General features: G+C 39.6%; 1 protein-coding gene across 7 annotated transcripts in view; it reads right to left on the reverse strand.

Moving 5' to 3' along the window:
- The window catches only part of DNM1L (dynamin 1L), a 47,747-nt gene that overhangs the window by 5,950 nt on the left and 17,966 nt on the right, over nucleotides 1–23,831 (reverse strand). For 3 of the 7 annotated variants that reach the window (XM_026695081.2, XM_087968525.1, XM_087968523.1), the window contains 13 exons: nucleotides 22,033–22,079; nucleotides 19,618–19,689; nucleotides 18,930–19,016; nucleotides 18,296–18,458; nucleotides 16,915–17,035; nucleotides 15,703–15,834; nucleotides 13,762–13,968; nucleotides 11,601–11,721; nucleotides 11,269–11,424; nucleotides 10,109–10,198; nucleotides 9,505–9,597; nucleotides 8,314–8,370; nucleotides 8,019–8,096 (listed from right to left, as the gene is read on the reverse strand). In XM_026695081.2, coding sequence (XP_026550866.2) covers nucleotides 8,019–8,096; nucleotides 8,314–8,370; nucleotides 9,505–9,597; nucleotides 10,109–10,198; nucleotides 11,269–11,424; nucleotides 11,601–11,721; nucleotides 13,762–13,968; nucleotides 15,703–15,834; nucleotides 16,915–17,035; nucleotides 18,296–18,458; nucleotides 18,930–19,016; nucleotides 19,618–19,689; nucleotides 22,033–22,079 — 1,424 coding nt within the window. The remainder of the gene's footprint in view (nucleotides 1–8,018; nucleotides 8,097–8,313; nucleotides 8,371–9,504; nucleotides 9,598–10,108; nucleotides 10,199–11,268; nucleotides 11,425–11,600; nucleotides 11,722–13,761; nucleotides 13,969–15,702; nucleotides 15,835–16,914; nucleotides 17,036–18,295; nucleotides 18,459–18,929; nucleotides 19,017–19,617; nucleotides 19,690–22,032; nucleotides 22,080–23,831) is intronic. The other 4 variants (XM_026695082.2, XM_087968524.1, XM_087968527.1 and 1 more) reach the window with 3 other exon arrangements.

Below are 23,831 nucleotides of genomic sequence, written 5' to 3' on the forward strand. Positions count from 1 at the left end.
AAATAAAGGGAACATAAAAATAAGACATCCTAGATCTGCATGAATGAAATATTCTTATTAAATACTTTGTTCATTACACAGTTGAATGTGCTGACAACAAAATCACACAAAAATTATCAATGGAAATCAAATTTAGCAATCCATGGAGGTGTGGATTTGGGAGTTACACTCAAAATTAAAGTGGAAAAAAACACTACAGGCTGATCCAACTATGATGTAACGTCCTGAAAACAAGTCAAAATGAGGCTCAGTAGTGTGTGTGTGGCCTCCACGTACCTGTATGACCTCCCTATAATGCCTGGGCATGCTCCTGATGAGGTGGCGGATGGTCTCCTGAGGGATCTCCTCCCACACCTGGACTAAAGCATCCCCCAACTCCTGGACAGTCTGTGGTGCAACGTGGCATTGGTGGATGGAGCGAGACATGATGTCCCAGAAGTGCTCAATTGGATTCAGGTCTGGGGAACGGGCGGGCCAGTCCATAGCATCTGTTAGGGATACACCCTAGCAGAATGTGCACGGCAGTCAGGCAAATATGTGAGATAAACGTTTTTGTAGTTTACACTCAGTAAAACAGATACAATGTGCTAGTTAAATAGTTTATTCCAGTAAGAGTTTTAGCATAGTCAAACAGTCCATATATCATTCACTAGCTCAGTCCGTTCGGGGATTATTCAGTTGCAAAGTCCAGTGTCGAAAAAGAGGTTAGTAAACTTACAAATATCAGTCCAGCAATATATCTCCTCGCAGTAGAGATATAAAGAAGTCAAACCTCCTTTCTTTCTTTGACGTTCTAAAACTCAGCAGCCGGGAACACGCAGTTAGCAAACCATCAATCCAGTATAGTCAGCAATCCAGCAGGTTCTCTTGCTCCCTCTTATGGCGGTTTTACAACCGCACCCAAAATTACATGCTTTGCAGTTTAAAGTGACAAACACTTAAACTTACTATCATAGTTTATATATATTATTTTACCCAAACTACCTTAGGTAACCTTGTTATTCCTAACATACTCCCCTTTTGGGTAATATAATAATATATATATCTATTTACAACCTTAACCCATAGTCATCACAACTTTCTTTGTGTTTGACTGAACCTTGGGCTTTTGTAAATTGATCAGCAATATTTTCTTCAGTCATACAATATTCCAGTCTTATCAAACCATTTTTTACAGATTGCCTTACATTCAGATATCTAAGATCTGTATGCTTAGATCTCATTTTCACAGCAATATTTGTAGCCATCTGTATGGCTGCTTGATTGTCCTCATATACTACAATGGAATCATTAACAGTTATTCCCATATCCAATAACAACTGTTTATACAGAATTAAATCAGTACATAATAAAGATAGACATGAAAATTCTGCTTCCATTGTGGACATACTTATGTGTTGCTGTCTAATTGACCTCCAACCAATCAGTGCTTTTCCTAACAGTATAGCCATACCTGAAGTTGATTTCCTAGTGTTTATGTCTGTTGCAAAACTTGCATCAGCATATGCACTTAAAATCAGATCATCTTTTGGCTCCAAATACAATGCATAGTGCATTGTCCTTTTAAGATATCTTAAGATACGTTTTGTCGCTTGCCAGTGTTGTTCAGTGGGTTCAGCGTTGAATCTTGCCAATTGATTAACGCTATAGGCAATATCTGGCCTTGACCAATTACTAATGTACGATAAACTACCAATTAGCGATTGATAGATAGTCTTATCGAATTTTGGACTTTGAGCATCAGTGTGGCCAAATTCCTGACTCATTGGAGTTTTTGCCGGTTTACAAAGTTCCATCTTGTATGTTTTTAGTAATTGATAAATCTTATCCTCTTGAGATATCTTATAGCCACCTTTGGTTTTATTTATTGTTAATCCTAGATACTGTTTTATCTCTCCTAATTGCTTTAATTTTATCCTCTTACCTAATAATGATATTATTTCAGTAGCTTCATTATTAGTTTTTGTAATTAAGGCAATATCATCAGTGAACAACAATAACAATGATACTGTTCCATTAGTCTCTCTCTTAAATACACATGGATCAGCTAAACCTGCTTTAAACCCTATATTGTTTAACTCCTTAACAATATATTGGTTCCATTCGTAACCAGATTGTTTTAATCCATAGAGACTCTTTTTAAGCTTCCAACAGTCATTATTTGTTTTATCATCCTTAATTCCTACAGGTTTCTTTAGGTATATAGTGTGCTGCAATGGTGCATGCAGATAGGCAGTTTCTACATCTAAGTGATTTATAATATAGTTCTTCTTAGCTGCCCACACTAAAGCTGCTCTCAAGGTTGTTGCTTTTAGACTCGGTGCAAATACTTCATCACAATCACATGCAGTTTGATTAAATCCTTGAGCTACCAACCTAGCCTTATGAGTAACAGTCCCATTTTTACCTGTTTTTAATTTAAATATCCATTTACAGCCAATGGACTTTTCACCTGGAGGTAATTTAACATTTTCATAAACTTCCATTTGTTTCATTGAATTTAATTCTTTCTCCATTGCTCTATGCCAATTTTCTTGTTCTTTTGCTGGATACATTCTAAGTTCTTCAACAGTAGTTGGAACTTTACTAACTTGGCAAACTACACTTGCTTGGTACCTGTCAGGTGGTCTGGTTTCACGTGTTGAACGTCTAGGTATTACAGGGCTTACAGGTGGACTTTCATGTACTACCTGTTCCTGGTTATCTATTTCTTCCTGTTCACCTATTTCTTCCTGTTCTGGTCCTATGTGCTCTTCCTGTACTTCCCCTTTAATTGTACTCTTCTTATTACTGATATGTTGTTTTGGTCTTTTGTAGGTTTCTATGATTATATCCTTACTTGAATCTTGCTCCAGTTTTTCCCATCCTAAATGTTCAAGGAATTGTGCACTAGCACTACAGTAAACGCTAGATGTACCTTTTCCCCAGAATCTGTATGATTTGTGATTAGATTCATAACCTACAAAGAATAACTTTTTAGCCCTATGCTGCCCCTTATGTCTCAGTTGTGTAGGAATATGCACCCATGCTGGTACTCCAAATGTGTGCATGTAGCTTAGGTCAGGTTTTCTACCATGCCACCGTGTGAATGGTAATTCACCTGTTGTTGAGTTAACAACATTATTCAATATATGATTACCACACATTATTGCTTCTCCCCACAAAGTTTCAGGTAATCCTGAATCCGACAACATAGTACGAGCCATTGCATGTATTGTTTGGCCTCGTCTTTCTATAAAGGAATTATGTTGTGGCCTATATGGTGCAGACTTTTTATGTTCAACACCTGCCATCTTCAGTCTATTTTGGAATTTATTATTTATAAATTCCGTACCATTATCAGTTACAAGAGTTACTAGTTTCCTTTTAGTTTTTCTTTCTGCAAACTTCAACCAATTAAAGAAATTCTGATATGTTTCCGTTTTACTCTTCATTAAATAACAGAAACCATATCTGGAATAATGATCCATTATGCTTAATATATAACGAGCACCTCCCACACTTGGTTTTTTAGGACCTATAATATCAGCAAATACAACTTCTAGAGGTTCCTTAGTCTTAAATCCATTTATTCTATTTGCTGGTATTACCTTGCTTTTTTCTTGACTGCAAGCATTGCAGTGCAAATACTTACTGCAAGGCTTCAGTTTTATACCTTCAGACAGTTCAACCGTTTGCTTGAGCATTTTAAAATTTATATGCCCTAAACGTCTGTGTAACAAATGTATGCATTCATCATGAGGTTTAATGTTATTATACACTGTGTTAGCTACCTCTAATTTATTATCATTTAATACATACAATTCACCTTTTAAAGTTGCAGTCACTTTTTTACCTTCCTTTTCTATTATGCAGTTTTCTCCCCTAAAGGTAACTACATAACCTAGTTTAACCAAAACTCTAACCAAAAGCAAATTAAACTTAAGTTGTGGTACATATAACATTTTTACATTTTCTTTTATGCAAGAACAATGTGCAATACCTTCACCTTTTGCTTTCATTTTCCAGCCATTAGCTAACGATATCTGCTGTGAACTCGTGGACATCTTAACAAATCTTTTCTTATCTTTCGTTATGCAGTGCGATGCTCCACTATCTACAACCCATAAATTATTATTCACAGTTTCGTTGCTATACATGGCTAACTCTAAGCTTTTTTCATCCTTTTGATGCCTTTTAGCATTCTGGCTGGCATTGTGGCGTTTTCCTTTCTTGCAGAATCTAGCCAAATGTCCTTTTCCTCCACAATTAAAACATTTTCTAATTGTATAGGCTGTCGAAGATTCTTTCTCTTCTTGTGGTTGTTCACTTCTCAGTTGATCCCTTTCAAGCCTTCTCCTGGCTTCTTCAATTAATCTGCCAGTAATGTCAGTTAATGTGAGGTTATCTTTTGGCAGTACTTCCAGTGAAGTTACATAGTCGTCATAACTCTCATCTAACGAAGACAAAATTATATAAATTGATGCAGTTCTGTGAAGATAAGTTCTTTTTCATGCAGTTCCTGAAAAATCTTCTTCATAGTGTTTATATGAGTCAACATGTCTCCATTCTTTTGAAGATGTGTTCTGAACAGCTTCCGTGTAAGATTTATATGTGCTCCTACACTGTCTCGAACATAAATCTTCTTTAAATTCTCCCAACATTTCGCAGCTGTTTCTTCTCCACGAATATGTACAAGCTGCTGGTCACAGAGTGTCAGTCCTATTATACAGAGAGCTTGCTCATTTTTCAGTTTATATTCTTGTATTTTCTGGGCATCATCCTCATCTTCTGGATCCCAAGCATCTACCTCTGGTGGGTTTTGAATTATACTCCACAAACCTTCTCTGCGTAGAAGTAGGCTGCATTTCATAGACCATGAAACATAGTTTGTTCCATCCAGTTTGGATATTAGAGACAAACTTGGTAAATTGACTTGTGCCATCTTTTTCTGGATATTAAACTATAATTAATAAAACACAGCTGTCTGTTTACAGTATTGTGTAACTACACTCTCACTTTATATAAGCCTGTTATATCCTGGTTAGTCTGACTGTGCAGCTGGGCCCATAACCAGTGTTAGGGATACACCCTAGCAGAATGTGCACGGCAGTCAGGCAGGCAGGCAAATATGTGAGATAAACGTTTTTGTAGCTTACACTGTAAAACAGATACACTGTGCTAGTTAAATAGTTTATTCCATTAAGAGTTTTAGCATAGTCAAACAGTCCATATATCATTCACTAGTTCAGTCCGTTCGGGGATTATTCAGTTGCAAAGTCCAGTGTCGAAAAAGAGGTTAGTAAACTTACAAATATCAGTCCAGCAATATATCTCCTCGCAGTAGAGATATAAAGAAGTCAAACCTCCTTTCTTCCTTCGACGTTCAAAAACTCAGCAGCCGGGAACACGCAGTTAGCAAACCATCAATCCAGTATAGTCAGCAATCCAGCAGGTTCTCTTGCTCCCTCTTATGGCGGTTTTACAACCGCACCCAAAATTACATGCTTTGCAGTTTAAAGTGACACACACTTAAACTTACTATTATAGTTTATATATATTATTTTACCCAAACTACGTTAGGTAACCTTGTTATTCCTAACAGCATCAATGTCTTCGTCTTGCAGGAACTGCTGACACACTCCAGCCACATCTGCACCAGCATATGGTCTCACAAGGGGTCTGAGGATCTCATCTCGGTACCTAATGGCAGTCAGGCGACCTCTGGCGAGCACCTGAAGGACTGTGCAGCTCCCTAAAGAAATGCCACCCCACACCATTACTGACCCACTGCCAAACCGGTCATGCTGGAGGATGTTGCAGGCAGCAGAACGTTCTCCACGGCGTCTCTAGACCCTGTCACATCTGTCACGTGCTCAGTGTGAACCTGCTTTCATCTGTGAAGAGCACAGGGTGCCAGTGGCGAATTTGCCAATCTTGGTGTTCTCTGGCAAATGCCAAACGTCCTGCACGGTGTTGGGCTGTAAGCACAACCCCCACCTGTGGACGTCGGGTCCTCATATCACCCTCATGGAGTCTGTTTCTGACTGTCTGAGCAGCCACATGCACATTTATGGCCCGTTGGAGGTCATTTTGCAGGGCTCTGGCAGTGCTCCTCCTGTCCCTCCTTGCACAAAGGCAGAGGTAGCGGTCCTGATGCTGGGTTGTTGCCCTCCTACGGCCTCCTCCACGTCTCCTGATGTACTGGCCTGTCTCCTGGTAGCGCCTCCATGCTCTGGATACTATGCTGACAGACAAAGCAAACCTTCTTGCCACAGCTCGCAATGATGTGCCATCCTGGATGAGCTGCACTACTTGAGACACTTGTGTGGATTGTAGACTCCATCTCATGCTACCACTAGAGTGAAAGTACCGCCAGCATTCAAAAGTGACCAAACCATCAGCCATAAAGCATCCAAACTGAGAAGTGGTCTCTGGTCACCACCTGCAGAACCACTCCTTTATTGGGGATGTCTTGCTAACTGCCTATGCTTTCCACTTGTCGTCTATTCCATTTGCACAACAGCATGTTAAATTGATTGTCAATCAGTGTTGCTACCTAAGTGAACAGTTTGATTTCACAGAAGTGTGATTGACTTGGAGTTACATTGTGTTGTTTAAGTGTTCCCTTTATTTTTTTGAGCAGTGTATTTGCTCAGGTGCCTTGTAATCCCTCCTAGTGTTTTTTTTTTAACTGAAGTTAAGAGAACTGACCATTAAAACTGGACCCCCTAATTCTTTACCCTATATGCTTATAAATTATCCATATTTATTTTAATATGATTCAATTGCTGATAAAGATGAACTGTTGTCTTAGCCATTCAAATTTTTTGTCTAAAATGATCTGATGCTTCTGATGCATTAGGTCCAAACTGAAAAACTTATTTTTTAATTGAATAAATTGCCACTTAGCATTTTTAGGAATGTCTCTTTAAAAAATATAATTAGCAATATGATGATACAGGTTAACTCCTTTTTAATCCATTTTTTTCTTTTACGGATTTTACTTCTCATTTTTAAATAAGATTTATCCCAGAGAGTCAGCTTCTCATGACAAGGATCAAAATTAAATCTCTTTCCCAATAATATCCAAATGTAACTTGGCTTGTGACCATTGTCACCCTTATGATCATTGCAATATCCCCATGGTCACATGATCAAAATTCAGGCACTTGGCAATAGGCATCTGTTTATGACACTTGCAGTGTCCTGGGGTCATGTGATCACAATGTGGAACCTTCCCAGCCAGCTTCCAAGGAGCAAAAGTCAATGGGGGAAACCAGATTTGCTTAATGACCGCATGATTCACTTAATGACTGCAGTAATTTGCTTCAAAAGGTCATAAAATGGGGCAAAACTCAGTTAGCAACTGCCTTTCTTAGCAATGGATATTTTGGACTCAATTATTGTTGTAGATACCCATATGATCACCATAATTTCACTCTGAGGTAAACACTGAGGTATAAAGGTAAAGATTCTTGAGTCAGAATCAACTTCTGGAGCCTAGAGACATTCATGTAATTTTCCTGACATCAATGTGGAAGTGGTTTCATATTCTGGGCTTCCTGTTTTGTTTTTTAACTTCCTAATTTAATCTGAAGTTCTGTGTTTTTCTAATAACCTCCTATCCAAATATACTACTTCCTAGATCCAATCCTACTTAGCTTTCATATAACAAAGACACCAAACCCACTAAACCAAGGGTCTTCAAACTTGTCAGCTTTAAGACTTGTGGACTTCAACTCCCAGAATTCCTGAGCTAACATGACTGGAGGAGGAATTCTGGGAGCTGAAGTCCACAAGTCTAAAAGCTGTCAAGTTTGAAGACCCCTGCACTAAACAATCAGAGCTGCTTAGAACCCAAGATGAAACCTTTTACCCAAAGACCATTCAATAACCTAACATCTGAAGACAAACAATCAACTTGAAGAATGAGTTCCAAACCATGACCTCAGCTGTTTGTAAGAGCTGTGCTCAATTGAGCAAGGTACAGCACAAAATAACTAAGCATGCAGTGCTTAGAAGAAAGAGAGACAGACCTTGCCATCAACCTCAGCAGAACCAGCAGCAGAAGTCTCCTGGGAAGAGGGTGCCATAACACCAGGAGGCTTAATGGACTAAAAAAGGCAAGAAGGGCAGAGAAGGATATCAGTATTGCTTGACAATACCTCATGCGTTAAGTTTAATCAGGCTCTTTTATCCCCCTATTTGCTGAATGTCAGAAATAAGAGGACAGTAAGCAGCAGTTTGGACCGCCTTAAAAAAAAAAAAAAAAGCAAGCTGGCACTGAAAAAACCTTCTGTCAATTTTATGAAGAATATCAGACACACTCACCTTGTCCCGTAATGCAAGAGAAGACATCTCTCTAGCTAACCTGTTCCGCCTTTGTTCCTTTAAGAAGAAGAAAAATGAGATTAGAAATTAACTGTCAAGCAGCAATCAGATCCTGATTCTTAAGGCATCAGGATAGAAACCGGGAGACTCGAAGTTCTAGTCCTGCCTTAAACACAAAGCCAGCTGATTGACCTTGGACCGGTCATTTTCTCCTAGCCCTAGGAAGAAGACATTGGCAAACCACTTCTGAAAACCTTGCCAAGAAAACTGCAGGGATTAACCCTGGCACTTTCCAGGAGTCCATGCTGACACTCACTTATCTAAGCATGATTTCTGCAAACTCCGTAAGAGTTAAATATGTTAAAGATGAGTTAATAGCAAGCGCAATAGCAATAGCACTTAGACCTACCGTGTTTCTCATATAATAAGGCCCGGTCTTATTTTTTTTTGAGCCCCGAAAAAATGGCTAGGCTGTCTTTTCGGGGGTGACTTAATTCCCTCCCCTTGCATCTTTGGGCGGGCGGGCAGCAACGGCTTGGATGTTGACCTCGGCGTTGGTGGGGCACTTCGTATTGGGGTCAACACAGGCAGCACCATATCCGGGTGTGCAACAAAAGTACTTCCTAATGGCAAGCCCCCCCACCATTCCCCCCCCATTTCGCATGTTTTAATATAGGCCTTAATTTGGGGGGAGGGGCTTAATTTCATTTCATGCCTATAAAACATGCTGGGACTTCCTATTGGGGGAGGCCGTATTGTTGGAGAAACAGGGTATATACCGCTCGATAGTGCTTTACAGCCCTCTTGGAGCAGTTTACAGAATCAGCATATTGCCCCCAACAATCTGGGTCCTCATTTTACCAACCTTGGAAGGATGGAAGGCTGAGTCAACCTTGAGCTGGTTAGGATCGAACTCCTGGCTGTCGGCAGAGTTAGCCTGCAATACTGCCATCTAACTAGTTAAAGAGGACTGCAGGAGCAGGTTCTGCTAACAAAAAGAATCCTTGTAGCCTGTTCTACCTCCAAGAATTGGAGACACAGATGTTTCTGTCACACAGGCAAGATGATATTACAGATGAACTAATAGTCCCAATCAGGCAAACACAAAGTCCATCCTCAGCAGTTGATATGAAAATCTAGTAAGTTTAATAATGTATCATGAACATTTGAAAAGATGAGATTTTCTTTTACCTCTATATTATTGTTTATGAGCCCACAAGCATCCGCAAAATCTGGATGCTTGGTGTTGATATAAGCCAATTCAATGGCTACTAAGTTGTGAACCTGGAAGAAAATAAAAGAGGGGGGAAAAAAATCAAAACTTTAATTCCATTGAAAAACAACTTTCTCAGCAAATTTTTCAAATTAGGTTTTTGTAAGTTGCTTGTTTTCTTTGTTTCAAAGTGATTTTATAGTTCTCAAAGTTTATGCCACATATATCATGTTTCAATACTTGGCAGCCTTTGATGTAGATCAAAAAATTTAAAATGGAAAGACAAGTTCTTATGAACATTTGATTCTGAATCAAGCCATACAACAAGTGATCCTATGTACTGAATATACTGGAGTTTGTTACCGTATAAGGATGTAACAGTTAAACTGAAGCTTCAGTTCTATGAAGGAAGCTCATTCTATGTACTTCTGTCAGAAATTGTAGATGTCACTTGCAAAACTGTTATTTAATCACCAAAATAATTCTTTAGCAACAAATCCAAATAGTGATATCTTATAACATTTGTCTCATGTTTTCATGTAACCAAAAGTGTTATAAAACAAGAATCTCCACCCTGATTACCATTTCATTTGTAATTGGTAGCCTTCGGCGCAAAAGACTGGTCACAACCTCAACAATGGCATCGTGGAGTTTAGGAAATCTCAGCAATTCCTGAATACAAGCAAAACAGCACAGGATTTCATTTGCTATAATCAAAAACAGAATGGTCAAAATGAATGAATTAGAACACTTAGCTTCCAGAAGAAGCTGGTTTTCATAAGTGATACAATTCCTATAAATCAGCAGGGACCACTGAGTGCACCCAGGACCATCCTAATTACAAAAGCTATCTCTACCTCCCTGATGGTAGACTTCATTTCAACGGCAAATCTAAAGGAGTTTTTTGCTTGAGTTCCACTTAGAAGACTCCATCCCTTTACACTGGTGTCAATTACTCTTCTCTAATAGCAATAGCACTTAGACTTATATACTGCTTCACAGTGCTTTTACAGCCCTCTCTAAGCGCTTCAGAGAGTCAGCCTATTGCCCCCAACAATCTGAATCCTCATTTTACCCACCTCGGAAGGATGGAAGGCTGAGTCAACCTTGAGCCTGGTGAGACTTGAACTGCCAAATTGCAGTCAGCTGGCAGTCAGCCAAAGCAGCCTGCAATACTGCACTCTAACCACTATGCCACCATGGCTCATTATCTCAACAGAGTGGAACATGGAAGTATGACTCCTGAAATGCCCATCCTCTTAAAGTAAAAGAGAACCTCTGTGGCTCTACTCTTACTTGATGCCCTCCTCTTGCTTCCTTAGGCACATATTTAAGATTACAAGCCTTTTCCCATTGTGATGTTTTGGACTATACTCGCTTGACTTTCAGCCAATGTTATCAACACAACCATGCTGGCTGACAATTAGGGAATTTGTCCAGGATCATATGGGGCACTAAACTGTGTAAGCGATGCCAAAACAAAGCATTTGCTTACATGTCCATACTAAAAAGACCCCCCTGTGTCTAAGTATGCACACAGACCACTGGAAGAATCTATTATTATTCCAACACCTGTTCATTTAATTTTTTTTTACTTAATGAGAAGAACTCTCCTTTGTCTCCAAGGAGATTATAATTTATAGGCGCATTGCTTTGATAGCCTTGGCAGAGATTTTCCAGCCTGCCCAGATCGTGTCAAGCTCTACCAGCAACAACTTCCACCCACCGGCTCCTCCTTTTACCTGGGTGCTGTAATTGCTACAGTGTTGAATAATCCGCTGCATTTCCTCATGAACAAGTTCCACACATCGCAAGCTGGGCTCTTCCAAGCGTTTGATTTGCCTCTTTACTAACAATTCAAATGAAACTTCAGGTACAAACAATGCAGGCCGTGGACCCTGATCAAAAGGAAAGCAATTAGAGTTTTTTTTGTTATCGTACTTCACCATGCTGAATAGGACAATGAAGTATTGGGCAGATCATTCTATTATTAACACCACCACCCTGACCACAGAGTATCTGTTTTAACCAGAAAAAGTATCTTACTGAGTAGTTATAAAAGGGTAATACCTACAGTAGCATTTCTAATGGCAGTCAGGATGTCAATGGTGTTAAGGCCACCTAATGGATCCACAGACTCTAAGGTGCGCCCGAAGGTCTCATGAAAAATGTAGCAAATTCTAGCTCCACCACACCTAAAAGATGGGAAAATAAACAGGAAACGAGTAAGCCAAGTTGTATTATAGGTACAGGGACTCCTCCACTTACAACTGTTCATTTAGTGACCATTCCAAGATACAACGGCACTGAAAAAAGTGACTTATGACCAGGGGTGGGATTCAAATTTTTTAATAACCAGTTCTGTGGGCGCGGCTTAGTTGGTGGGCGTGGTTTGGTGGTCATGTGACTGGCTGGGCATGGCCAACTCAACATCACTCACATCGTGGCACGCATCTCCTTGCCTGGCCTCTCATGACTGTGGGGATGCTGCAATAGTCGTAAGTGTAAAAAATGGTCATAAGTCACTTTTTTCAGTGCCACTATAACTTTGAATTGTCACTCCACACAAGCAAAATACCAGTAAAAGAGGGGAAAAAAACTCCAGAGAGGTTCCTGAGACAGGAAGTCTAGTCCTGCCAAGAATGTAATAAGGGTTAATGGAGAGGCAGTTTCTGTAAGCAACACCAGAATGTTTCCTTCCTGCCTTCCTTACAGGATTAGGCCAGTAATTTCTTCTAACAACCGGTTCTCCGAACTGCTTAGAATGTTAACAACCGGTTCTAGCGAATAGGTGCAAACTGGTAGAATCCCACCCCTGCTTATGACCACTTTTCAGGCTTATGACTGTTGCAGCATCCCCATGGTCACATGATCAAATTTCAGATGCTTGGCAACTGACTCATATTTATGACGGTCACAGTGTTCCGAGGGTCATGTGATCACCTTTTGAGACCTTCTGACATGCAAAGTCAATGGGGAAGCCAGATTCACTTAGCAACTGTGTTATTAACAAATGCAATGATTCACTTAACCACTGTGGCAAGAAAAGTCATAAAGTGGGGCAAACTCCCTTAACAAATGTTACCTTCAGCAACATAAATTTTGGACTCAGTTGTAGTCATAACTCCAGGACTATCTGTACTTAATTTTCTGCGAGGAGAGCACATTTCAAGTCAAGTGTTAAAAACTTACTAACCAGGTAAGCTTACCAATCAGGACCCACTTACCCATGATAATTGGGACTGGGAACTCCGTTGCTCAATACAGTTGTAATGTGTAATGTGATATGACTGTACCAATTACAGTTCCAGCACTCTCAGTTGCCATTCTTAGATCCATTATGTGAAGTCACAGCACCCAGGGCCACCTGACTGCCACCTGCAACCTCTTGCTGGCTTCCCCATGGGCTTTGCCTCTCAAAAGCTGGCCGTGAAGCAGTGGTGGTATTCTACCGGTTCGGGCAAACCGGTAGTAAAAAATGTTACTGTTCGGCCAAACCGGTAGTAAAAAAAACAGCTACCGGTTTGGCCAAACCAGTATTTCTTTTCCTCCCAACGATCAGCTATTCTGACAATCAGCTGTGTCAGGATCCCCCGCACTGCCTTACTGCTTCGCCCAGGAAGCTTCCCTAAGGCCCAGGAAGCAAAAAGCTGGAGCGCAGGGGGGATTGTTAAGCTAATATGGCAGTTGTGAAGCAAATAACAAGGTTGTAAAGCAAACCCATTGTCTACAATGGGCTTTTTTTTTTTTTTTGCCAGAAACTGGAAGTAAATTGCCCCCCCCAAAAAAAAAACCATCAAAATTGTGGTCATATGACTATGGGATCTGCAGATGGCTCTAAATGAGGGCTGGCTGCCAATGCCCCAAAATATGATCATGCAACTGGGGGGAGGGAGGGAATCCGGATCAGGTCCATCTTAATTCTGAATAGTCACTAAGCAAATGGTTGTAAGTCAAGGACTACTTGTAATTACCTCTCGTTCAATGCTGCTTAACTTTGAACAGTCGCCAAACAAGCGGACATTAAACAAGAATTACTTGCATGTATTCTCTATCATCTAGAACAGGGGTGTCAAACCCACTTGCATCGTGGGCCGTATCATGATGTTTTTTGCGTTTGTGGAGCTGGGGTGGCCGTGGCCTACAGTAACCGTATCCGGCCCGTGGGCCACCAGTTTGACAGGACTGATCTAGAAAGACTATCATCCATAGCAAAATCTGTAACATTTGCTTACAGTTCTGAAGTCTCTATGTATTTTGCTGTCCCTTCAATGGTGTTGCAATATTCAGTGGCAAATTTGGTAATAAGCTGCAATAACGTGGCACTCTTATCATCTACTGGTTCTCCATAACTGTTGAGCAGAGACTGGTACTGGGCAGCTAAAACGTTGATTCTGGTTTTCAGTTCAGGTAAGCAATCTCTAATGTGATGCATGAGTAGCCTAAAAGCAAAGTTGGAGAGGGGGAAAGAAAATGTTAGAAAGATGATTTAAGCATGCAATCTATTCAAGTTTTCATTCCACATTTTGGCTGTTAAACAAATGAAGTTCTAGGAGTCTGAATGCCAGCAGTTTTTAGTTGAAATATTATACGACTGAGATTTCTGAAAGAAAAAGTTATGAAGTTATAGTAGGCTAAAGTATTTCACTGAGATGTTCCAGACCATTCCTCAAACACTTTAATTTTAATACATGACATACAATTTGAAAAATTTAACAGCATTCAGCTATGTAAGCTACATTGTTGATTAGTTTTAATTATTTAAAATATTTTTCAATCTCCAGGCAGGATATTAAAAATGCAATAACATATGATAAAAATAGATAAATGTAGTAACAAAACACACAGTATAATAGGGATCGTTACCCAGCTGCCAGTGTGAATTCTAATCTTTAAAACAATTCAAAGATAGTCGGTGTTTTCTTTCTAGGGAAAGACTATTTCAAATAATGGGTGCTGATGGCCTTTGAGTATAAGCCCTCTCTCTAGACTAGAGAGATTATCAAGTGAGTATTTAAAGGTTGTGGTTCAACTCTGAGTATCTACTGGGAGGCAACAAACAATGAAATGTAGCACAATTGTGCAGAAGTAATGCCCTTAACCAAATATGGGTGAGCTGTAATTAGAGGTCCCTGCAATTGTTTATTTCTTTAATTAGCAACCAGGCTGGTTTGGAAGTGAAGTTAGTATCAAATAAACCAAGTTACAGTATAATAGACTGACATGAAGAAATGCATCAGCAAGGATTCCATTAAATTATGTTAGTTTAACTATCACACAGAATTAGCACTTAAATAGACCTCAAAATCTATCCTTTATAAGCAAAGGCTTATAATTTGCCAAGGTAGGAGGAATCAAATTAAAACTGGCAATTTGTTTACCTCACAAAGCTAATACCATATATCAAATCAACCCATAATAAATGCCAGGTTTCCAAGTGTTCCTGCATATATGAGAATCAAAACTGCAAAAATAATTCTGCACTCAGAACATTATTTTACCTCTGGAGTTCACCGATAAAAACTCTTCAAGATTTTTGCAGAACATTGTGCCCCTACAATTGACACTTTGTGCAGTCTTTAATATTACTCACCAGCAAAAGAAAAAAATTCTCTAACATGAGGCCCGATGGGGGAATATCACTCTAGAAGTGGTTGATCAACTAATGGGAACCATAGTAGCACAGTGGTTAAAATGCACTATTGCAAGCTAACTCTGTTAACTGCCAACAGTTTCACCCTGACTGGCTAAAGGTTGACTCAGCCTTCTATCCTTCTGAGATCGGTAAAAGGAGGACCCAGATTGTTGGGGGCAAAATGCTGACTTAGAGAAGGGGGTTGTAAAGCACTATGGAGCGGTATGTAAGTCCATGTTGTTGCTAATAGCGGTTCCCCCTGTATATATTCACCCCCCTGTATATACTCCTCGCTTTCTCCCCATCTTTAATTATAACTTGTACTTTATTGCAATTTTAATGAGATTATATACATTTATACATATATTTAGGGTTTTATTTTAATGTTATAAACTGCCCAGAGTTTCCTTATGGCGAGATGGGAGAGCAAACAAATTCAATAAATAATGGAGGAGGAGGAGGAGGAGGAGGAAGAGGAGGAGGAAGAGGAGAGGAAGAAGAGGATCAAGTTGCAAATTAAGATCAGAGCAACTCCCTGTACCTGTTAAGTGTTCTAGCTAGATACTTTGTCCCATTGCGGTTGGCTAAAGAGGGATATTTCTTCTGGAGGAAACCATATTCATCACGAATCGAATCAGCCACACTCTTCTTAGTGTTGATATCCAGCTGACTCCTGCAGGTTAATAAGATTTATTGTGAATACTGTGATAAAAGACTTCACATCTTATTCATCACCAATGGGAATTGGCCATTGCAGCATATGATCTAGAGCTTAATATTCTTTTCCTGTTGATGGCCTATCAACAGATTTTTTTTCTATTTGGGGATTTATTTTGTCTTTTTTTGCTTTCCATGCAAAAGTGCAACCACAACACTACTTCTACTGCTTTGCCTATATTATTGTCTGACAAGACACAGACCTGGCACAAAACATATATCGATATATAGGGTCTGTAATGATGCCAAATCCTAACTGTGCTTTCATTCATCTTACTTGCTGCCACAATTATACCACTATTTATACCAGAAGTAGGTGGGGTTTCCCAGTACTAAGGCATTGATGATGAACTTTGACTCCACCCCCCCAGTGAATCACTACTTGCCTTCTTCAGGAAGGTCAAGTTGCCACCTAACCCATTAAATGTTGCCCATCTCTTCTTTTTGTATCAGAGGCAAAGGAACAGGCACTTCTAGGGAGAAAGAGTGTGGGGAACAGGAAAAGCATGCCCTGTGTGCAGGGCAAGGATATACGTGTCCCCATTTTCTTCAAATTTGGAAAGGTTAATGCGAGAGGGGAGGATGTTCTTTGCTATTTATTGTTATTTCTATTTTGGGACCCAACCTATATGTCTGTGCAGATTCTCAGTCATCCAGGTCATGGTTGTCCCAAAGGTGCTTTTTCAAGAGGCAACTGTTTTTCTTTGAAGATGTTTCACTTCTTATCCAAGAAGCTTTTTCAGAGCTGAGGAAGCTTCTTGGATGAAAAGCGAAACGTCTTTAAAAAAAAAAAAAAAGTTAAGTCCAGTTGCCTCTTTGGAAGACCCATTTTATGGTTGTGCTTGTTTCCTGTTTCAAAATGACTGCAGAAAAGCAGTATCTTCTAAACCTTAGTTTACATAATATAAAAAGTTTGAGAATTTTAAGTTACCCATTACTGAACCCTTATGGCAAAATGTGGGAATGAATACCTAGGATGTGTGGGAATTAAAAAAAATTCTTTCAGAATCAAACTCTCCTGCCACTCCACACTCACCTGTTGACCACACCAATGATGCCAAGCTTCACGGGTATTACTCTTCCCATAAGTACATCCATGGCATCTGTGCCAGCATCCATAAGATCCAGCTTTGTGATCACAGCAAGCGTACGCCGCCCTATCAGAGCGGCAGGAAAACTGTCATTTACATTAAGCTGGTCATGTATTTAACTTTTCAAACCTAGGAAATATCTACCCAAAGTAAAAACAAAACAAAAAGGGAAAAAAGGTGAAAAAAGTGCAAAGTTGACCATTAAACAAGGCCATGCAGAAGGGAAATTCACTATTTAAAGATCAAGTCATTCTCTGATTTAATGCAAATTGTGAAGTTATTCTAAGCTGCCTCAGCCATAGTGCTAGGTCAGAGTTTTTCTGACTTGTAGTTTCTTATAATTCAGCTAATGTACTCACTGCTGAATCACCACCTCTTGGCTTGTTCTGCCAATAGGAACTGCCAAGCAGACTAGGAAACCTAAATGCATTTGAACTGGGACCGTTTTGGTTTGATACCAGCTCAGTCTTGGTGATGTACATTGTGTATAAATTGTTTATCTTTATTAAATGAAGATATGCTTTAATTCCTATGTACTACCATGAACAATATAAACGAATCCTCCCTCTCTCTCCCTCCCTCCCTCCCTCTCAGAAGTTCCAGTAAAAAAACTAATAATGATTTGCAACAAGTGGAAGTAACAAGTTGGAGTAACTGCCGGTACCCTGACAAGAAGTTTGCACAGAACGAAGCGTCGAAACCAAATCTCTGTTGCTTTAAAGTTTAGTGACTAAAACGAAACAGAAACATAACCAGAAATAAATCCAAATATAAGAAATTAGCAACAGAAATTAACAATAATTGGCAAAGCAAAACACTTCAGCATCTGAGACAATTGTTCTACGTTTCATAAACAAGGATTCATAAAGTGAAACAAGCTTCAGGGCTAAGCATTCCTCCCAGTCTGTGATTTATTCTATTCAGCTCCCAGATACCATTCAGCATGTCAAATGTGGCTTGCCTTAAGTGAGGGCTCAGAACTGGTGAACTCTAACCTGATACTATAGTTACTGTCAATAAAGTTAATAAAACAAACAGGGAGCCATGGGGAAGAATATTCTGCCTCCCTCATTCTATATACAATTCTGTAATAATCCTTGAACAGTAACTGAATGCCTTCTCAGCTGCTCTTGGTAATTTATGGGACTTAGCCTTGAATTTCGTCTGAAACCCTCCAATGGGAAAACTCGTTAACTCATTCCAATGGAGAATATGAATTTTCTAAGAACAGATGTTATTACAAGGTGACATCAAACTATCAACTGGGCTTTAAAGTATTATTTCCTGGAGATAGAAAACTATCTGGAATGTACTTTTTATACTTACCATCTGGATCTACCTCCCGGGCTATTTTCAGCGCCTCAGAGGTGGCCATGTCTGTGTTGGCAGCAGTGACCGCCAGAATAATTGAATTGGGGTTACTAATGAAGCGAAGTATTAACTCTCGGATCTGAAGTTCAATATCTTTTGGCTGATCACCTACAGGTACCTAGGAGGGGGGGGAAATTAAACCAACTTTAGTAGGGAGAACCCCTACAAATCTTTTTCTTTAAAGTCACATAAGAAACTCAAAGTGTTTATTTAAACTCCCCATCTCCCGAACTAGCACAGCTGCAATGATAAAAGTTAACACTTCAAGGAATGTGGAGGATGCCAACTGAGGAAAGGCGTGCAAGATAACTATTCGAAGAGATCTGTGCTACAGGGTTAGAAGAAAAGATTTCATAGAAAAGTGTTTCTCTGCAACTTTAAGATGCGTGCCAGTATGCAGTTGGGGAATTCTGGAAACGTTTTTAAAGTTGCTGAGGTTGAGAAATACTGTCATAGAAGGTAGCGCAAAGTGATGAGGTAGACATAGCTACGACCCAGGTAAGAATCATTTTGAAAATAAGTGCAATGCAGTATAATTTGCTATCTTGTAATTTTGCAAACCTAAAAAGTGCAGTTAATATATTCTTACCTTTGTCATTCCTGGCAAATCTACAAGGGTCAGGTTGACAACATTAGGTGAAAAAATCTTTAGGTGAATCGGTTCAGGACTGATTCCCTACAAAACAGGAGAAAAAGAAGCCAAGAGTAATTTCTAAACAAATGTTGGGTTTTAATGGTAAAGCAGACTCTCCCACCCAACTGGATATCTCCTGGGTGTACTGGGATCACAATGGGTGAAAATTATGAAAGCTATCATTCCAAGACATCTGAACCATAGTACCAGATGAGGTAATTTTTTACTGAGCAAACTCCCATTTATTTACGTTTGCACTTCTAGACCTCAGCTGTTCATAAAGTAGCACACAAGCTTATATATTCTGAGTACCTTATTGATATTCCAAATAGATGTTCTTTTTTCCTATACTTGGCTCATGTGCCATTTTCCTTTAAATGTGACTGACAAAAATGCCTATTTAAAAAAAAATGCTAAGAGGAAAAACAAAGCAAAACTTTGCACTGTCAAGCTAAGCTGCCTGGGATGACATCCCAAGTTACAATCTTAGATTTTATGAGCATCATAATCAGTTTCTGGACAAAGAAAGCTTGAACACAGACAGTGAGATTAACTTTGTGTGATTATGTGATCAATGGAAGCTTCCAGTTCATGCGTTGAAACGATTCTTGTTTATAAAAATACAGTAACTGTGAGTGCCTACCTTATTATTTCCTGAAATCCTTTCAGTTTCATTTTCTATTTCTTGTCTAATTTCATCAAAATCTGTGTAGAGCTGAAAAAGTAATGAAAAAGCAAAGGAGCTGAAAGCCTTTTGCAAATGACTCTATTCTGGTCAGCCTTTTTATCTAGATGTTTACAGGCGATTTAACTCATAATAGCAATAGCACTTAGACTTATACACCGCTTTATAGTGCTTTATAGCCCTCTCTAAGAGGTTTACAGAATCAGCACATTGCCCCCAACAATTTGGGTCCTCATTTTACCCACCTCGAAAGGATGGAAGGCTGAGTCAACCTTGAGCCTGGTGAGAGTCAAACTGCCAAATTGCAGTCAGCTGGCAGTCAGCAGAAGTAGCCCGCTGTACTGTACTCTCACCACTGCGCCACAGAGGCTCCTTAAATATTAAATAACTATTTAATAAGTTAAAAACATATCCAATACAATACAAAGAAAGCCGTAACTCAGGGACTAATACATTAACAGACAGGATGACAGGATGTAAGCACCACTTAAATTTCCAAGTGACAAGTGTTCCAGAGGGCAAGTATTGTATTAATGGAGGCACGCACGCCACCTGGGTACCATTGAGTACCATTGCAACATGACCACTTCTGTTTTATCTTTCTGGATGGGCAGAAACAATGGGAAAACATGATTCTATGCCACCAAAACTTTGTAACTGACAACCAGCACCAGAAAGCTGAAGAGTAACTAGTGAGTTCAGAAACAGAGTCATTCAATCTTGCCAGGTTTGAAAGTAATGTGGGTGTAGATTGGAGAGATGCAGCTTTATTTAACAACTTCCAAGGCCAAGAATGGCTATTCCACACATAAAAATAGAAGGCAGTTTTCTGAAGCTCATATTGTTTCACTTTTTTCACTGTAGTTTGGTTGCAGTTGTGTGCATTACAGGTAGTCCTCAACTTATGACCTACAACTGGGACCGAAACTTCTGTTGCTAAGAAACACAGTTGTTAAGTGAATTGTGCCAATCTGATGACCTTTGTGCCACAGCCAATAAGTGAATTACCATGGTGGTTAATCCAGCTTGTCCCACTGAAACTGGTTGGAAGCATCCTCAGAAGGCAACAAATCACGATTCCAGGATTTTGGAACAACTGTAAATACATGCTGGTTGCCAAATGCCCGAATTTTGATCATGTGATCACAGGGAGGCTATAACAGTCCTAACTGTAAGGACCAGACATAAGTCACTTTTTCTAGCACAGTTGTAATTTAAAATGGTTGTTAAATAAATGGGTATAGGTTGAGGACTAACTGCATTGCTGCTGTTCTTCAAAACTCAGAATAGCAATTTGAGAAAACAGGGTGCCTGCATGTAAATTTTGCTAACATCTTCCTGTTTAAGTACTCACAAGTGTTCATGCAAGTTTTGAAGGAAGGTGTTTGAGTACTTCCATCCAAACTTTGTGTTATGATTGTTGGAATACATAATTATGACACTCCCTAACAGGACAACAAAGCAACGTAACTGTACAGATGCAGGATAGACATGGGGACCTAGAACTCGTTTGTTTTTGCAAATTGCCCATTTATCCTGAATACAGAAATTGGGAAAACATAGGAAATCTTTCAAGAAGCCAACTTAACTAGTCGGCAAGAAAAGTACTGACCACAAAACTAATATTTGCTTATTCAACTAACTATGGTTAAAACAATTATGACTTAGGGATACATCGTGATCCAGCCAAATCAGAAACCACAGTCAGGGGTGGGATTCAACCAGTGTTACTACCAGTTTGATGATTACATTTTGCACGCGCATAAGCATTTCGCACGCGTGTAAAAAAAACTTAAGCTGTGCCACCCGGAGAGCTGAAAAGCTCAGTGCGCAGGTGCACAGCCTTTGAAAAGCCTCTTTTTTTCCTGCTTTTTCAACCTCAGCTGTGCCGTGCAAAGCAGCTGAGGCTGACAAAGCAGGAAATAAATGACAGATAAGAGCCCAGGCCAAACAGCAGCAGACACAGAACCGGTTTGGTGTCTGCTGCTCTTCAGAGCTACCAGTTCTACAGAGCCAGGCAGAACCGGTAGCATCCCACCCCTGACCACAGTGTGAAACAAATTTGCATGTGAAGCAAGCAATCACATTTACACGGAGTATCACACTGAGAATCTGTCTCTTGCACACATGGCTAGTTTGAAAATCCTGGAGCTTTCAAGGAACTGAATTTTCACCCTCAATGCTTAAAATGCTGCTTCGAAACATTGTACTGAGCTACACCCAATGACCCCCTCTATCCTCTATTTCTATCATCATGCCCTTGAATGCTTATGGATGATTGTAGAGGAATCAAAATGACAGCATTCAGCCATCTTACACAGTAGGTGCTAGCCATCCTTTTTGTTACTGCAGATCATAAAGAGCAAAGCCTACCTTGTTTTTGGTGTGTAAAAATTTTCCCCATTCTTCAGCCTCAATCCCTGCAAAGAGATCATTGTGGCGTGAGATAAGAGGTGGGCAACACAAACAAAAGTTGTCCATGTATACATATAGTTTCTTGAGCTATGCTCTTTCGGCTATTCAATGTGAAGCTAAAAACAAGCAACATTAATCAATTATAAGCAAAAAAAAAAAAAAAAAGCATTTACTAATGTGTACTCTGCCGAGAACAGGTAATACCATAGATCAGTGATCTCCAACCTTTTTTATGCCGCGGCCCGGTACCGGCATCAGCTGGGCGCCGCGGCCCGGTACCGGCATCAGCTGGGCGCCGCCATCTTTTTTTGATGAAAAAGTGCTTCCGGTGAGCTTTCTACCTGGAAAAGCTCACCGGAAGCACTTTTTCATCAAAAAAAGATGGCGGCGCCCAGCAACCAGTGGCCCGGTAGGACTTGTTCCGTGGACCAGTACCAGTCCACGGACCGGTGGTTGGGGACCCCTGCCATAGATGGTTAAGAACCTTGATCCTGGCATATCCTGCTTCTTCTATTTAGAACCATTTTAGGTCAGTCTTTGAAGCAGCTACAGAGCAGGAAAGTACATATATGAGTGCATTTTTTTCATATCATCAATGGACTTAAGGAGACAGTTGATAAAAGTCATAAAACTAATACTGACTAGGCAAAATCTTGTTGCTTAATATGTAACTTGGCCATAAACAACTACAACTGAATTGGGGGCATTATACAAGCAGCCATACAACAGAATGCTTCTGTTACCCTGTTTATCTATACAGGATCTTCTGCAGTTCCCTTATTTTATGTGCCAAGAAGAATGTTAGTATAAACTTTCCAGGGGAGAAAAGGTACAATGAAGGGACAAACATTAAAAAGTGTAACTATAAAAGTATTGAGTAGAGATGTCTAAGGCAGCCAATACCCCTGTCAAGGAATGTCATACCTCCTGACTCATTTCAATTCTACATCCAGTTTTATCCTTATACTATATTGTCCATAACTGTGGCTTCCTGGGATAACAGTTAAGAATATTTTCTTCACAGAATCATAAGCATCCAGATTTTACCTTTATAATAATCCGTGAATGGATATCCCTTTTTCTTTTTTAAAAAAAGTCTGCTTGCCCGAAGCAGAATTCTTAACTTTCAATGTTCAAAACAAATTACAATTGCAATTCTAAAATTTATAATCCCAATTGTCCAGAGAAGTTTTCAATTGGGTGCCCGCATAAATGTTAGAAATAAAAATAATATAATAATATGTATATTATATGATACACATAAAATAACCATCTGGGGGGGAAACTATTTGGAAAGCATTAGCTTGGAGGCACTTGGTAGCTATGGTCAAAATTCATCATTCTAATTTGATGAATCTTGTTTTAATAAGAACAGCATGCTGAATTTGTGACTCTGCTTTAAAGCAACTTTTAAAGAGAAAACCAGTTTTTGGGTGGCCTGCAGATCTGTCATGAGACCAAGCAGCTTTTCCAGAAACATTGGCAGATGCAAAACAATTTGCTTACAGATGGTTTCTCAAATTAGCCTTCTCATAGCCTATGTCACATTTCCATGACGCTAGACAAGTGTTCTTTTTCCAGTACTACTTATTGCAATTATTCACCATTTACTACTTCCAAGAAATGCACGCTACCATAGCTTAAAGCAGGGGTCTTCAAACCTGGCCACTTTAAGATATGTGGACTTCAACTCCCAGAATTTCCCAGCCACCATGGCTGGCTGGGGAATTCTGGGAGTTGAAGTCCACAAGTTTTAA

This window comes from Notechis scutatus, chromosome 6 (genome assembly GCF_049901735.1).
Source record: "Notechis scutatus isolate UNSWTSFEM ecotype Mainland chromosome 6, rNotScu1.2, whole genome shotgun sequence".
In the NCBI taxonomy this organism is placed as follows: Eukaryota; Metazoa; Chordata; class Lepidosauria; order Squamata; family Elapidae; genus Notechis; species Notechis scutatus.